Source organism: Austrofundulus limnaeus, unplaced genomic scaffold (assembly GCF_001266775.1).
Source record: "Austrofundulus limnaeus strain Quisiro unplaced genomic scaffold, Austrofundulus_limnaeus-1.0 Scaffold3018, whole genome shotgun sequence".
Taxonomy (NCBI): domain Eukaryota; kingdom Metazoa; phylum Chordata; class Actinopteri; order Cyprinodontiformes; family Rivulidae; genus Austrofundulus; species Austrofundulus limnaeus.
The window spans coordinates 5,709-8,605 of NW_013955420.1; the positions used below are offsets into that span (position 1 = coordinate 5,709).

The window sequence follows — 2,897 nt, forward strand, 5'->3', positions numbered from 1 at the left end:
CCACAGTCTGGGTCACGAGTCTGAAGGGTTCTGGACCACAGTCTGGGTCACGAGTCTGAAGGGTTCTGGACCACAGTCTGGGTCAGGAGTCTGGTGAAGGGTTCTGGACCACAGTCTGGGTCAGGAGTCTGAAGGGTTCTGGACCACAGTCTGGGTCAGGAGTCTGGTGAAGGGTTCTGGACCACAGTCTGGGTCAGGAGTCTGGTGAAGGGTTCTGGACCACAGTCTGGGTCAGGAGTCTGGTGAAGGGTTCTGGACCACAGTCTGGGTCAGGAGTCTGGTGAAGGGTTCTGGACCACAGTCTGGGTCAGGAGTCTGGTGAAGGGTTCTGGACCATAGTCTGGGTCAGGAGTCTGAAGGGTTCTGGACCACAGTCTGGGTCAGGAGTCTGGTGAAGGGTTCTGGACCACAGTCTGGGTCAGGAGTCTGGTGAAGGGTTCTGGACCACAGTTCCATCAGCAAATAAATGTTTCTCTCTTCTTTCAGGCTCTGGGAAGTTTCTACTTTATCCACGAGTCTCTGAAAAACATCCATCAGTTTGACTTCAAAGGTGAGACTTCAGTGTCCCACACACTCACAGGTTTGTTTTTATATCCCTGCAGGGGCCGTGGATCGACCACCATTCATTTTTTGGAAATTTAAATCCTAACCCTGACCATTACCCTAAACTAACCTCACAGGTACCTACCTGACCCTAAAACTAACCTAAACTCAATCCACACCTTGGTCCTTAACAAACCCCCCACCTGAAATTAGCATCCATAAGGACCAAATCCCATGGGGACCAAAGCCCGGTCCCCACAGGATGCTAATTTCAGGTGGGGGGCTGGGTTTAGGACCAAGATGTGGATTGAGTGCACATTCAGTCCCCACAAGGCTGCCTTTTTCTGGAAAATGGTTCCAACCATGTAGCAAAAAATGTGCCCACCCACCCACACACACATATACACTCTTAATCACACTCTTACAAATCTCTCTCCTACAGATTTCACTTCTGCTAATCTCAGTGCTACAAATCACACCTGGTCACATCTTACTCCTCCATATCTCTCTCCTACACATATCACTCTTAAAGATCACACTCCTTCAGATCTCACTCCTGAAAACCTCAGTCCTACATGTCTTACTCCTACAAATTTCACTCTGGCATGTCTCACTCCTACAAATCTCACTCTACAGATGTCACTCCTGCAGATCTCACTCCAACATATCTCACTCCTATAGATTTCACTCCTAAAAACATTAGTCCTGCATGACTCACTCCTTCTGATGTCACTCCTACAGATGTCACTCCTACAAACCTCACTCTGGTATGCATCACTCTTACAGATGTCACTCCTATAAATCTCACCTCCAACATGTCTCACTCCAACTTGTTTCACTACAACATGCCTCACTCCTACAAATCTCCTACAAATCTCACTCCTACAAAGCCCACTCTGTCATGTCTCACTCTTACAGATGTCACTTTTACAGATGTCACTCATTCAAATCTTATTCGACATATCTCACCCCTACAAACTTCACTCCAACACGTCTCACCCCTACAGATGTCACTCCCACAGATGTCACTCCTACAAACCTCACTCTGGTATGTCTCCCTCTTACAGATGTCACTCCTTTAGATCTCACTCCTACAGATCTCACTCCTAAAAACCTCAGTCCAATGTGTTTCACTCCTACAGATGTCACTCATTCAAATCTTATTCCTACATACCTCACTCCTACAAACTTCCCTCCAACATGTCTCACCCCTACAGATGTCACTCCTACAAATCTCCTACAAATGTCACTCCTACAAAGCCCATTCTGTCATGCCTCACTCTTACAGATGTCACTCCTTCAGATCTCACTCCTACAAACCTCACTCTGGCATGTCTCACTTTTACAGATGTCACTTCTACAGATGTCACTCATTCAAATCTTATTCAACATACCTCACTCCTACAAACGTCCCTCCAACATGTCTCACCCCTACAGATGTCACTCCTACAAATCTCCTTCAAATCTCACACCTACAAAGCCCACTCTGTCATGCCTCACTCTTACAGTTGTCAATCCTTCAGATCTCACTCCTACAAACCTCACTCTGGCATGTCACTCCTTCAAATCTCACTGCTACAGATGTCACTCATTCAAATCTCTCTCCAACATGTCTCACCCCTACAGATGTCACTCCTACAAATGTCACTCATTCAAATCTTACTCCTACATACCTCACTCTGGCATGTCACACTCCTGTATATCTCACTCTTAAAAATCTCACTCCAGCATGTCTCACTCCTACAGATGTCACTTCTGTAGATCTCACTCATTCAAATCTTACTCCTACAAACTTCACTCCAACATGTCTCACCCCTACAGATGTCACTCCTACAAATCTCACTCCTACAGATGTCACTCATTCAAGTCTTACTCCTACATACCTCACTCTGGCATGTCTCACTCCTGTAGATCTCACTCTTAAAAATCTCACTCCAACATGTCTTACCCCTACAGATGTCACCTCTGTAGATCTCACTCATTCAAATCTTACTCCTACAAACTTCACTCCAACATGTCTCACCCCTACAGATGTCACTCCTACAAATCTCACTCCTACAGATGTCACTCATTCAAGTCTTACTCCTACATACCTCACTCTGGCATGTCTCACTCCTGTAGATCTCACTCTTAAAAATCTCACTCCAACATGTCTTACCCCTACAGATGTCACCTCTGTAGATCTCACTCATTCAAATCTTACTCCTACAAACTTCACTCTTGCATGTCACACCCCTACAGATGTCACCTCTGTAGATCTCACTCATTCAAATCTTACTCCTACAAACTTCACTCTTGCATGTCACACCCCTACAGATGTCACCTCTGTAGATCTCACTCATTCAAATCTTACT

At 45.6% G+C, this 2,897-nt stretch overlaps 1 protein-coding gene across 1 annotated transcript in view; it reads left to right on the top strand.

Annotated features, from left to right (window-relative positions):
• LOC106511634 (type I inositol 1,4,5-trisphosphate 5-phosphatase) overlaps positions 1-550 on the top strand; it is a gene marked incomplete at both ends in the record, with an annotated part of 5,832 nt that extends 5,282 nt beyond the window's left edge. The window contains 1 exon segment of the mRNA XM_014000389.1: positions 487-550. Coding sequence (XP_013855843.1) covers positions 487-550 — 64 coding nt within the window.
• Between the last annotated feature and the right edge of the window lie 2,347 nt (positions 551-2,897).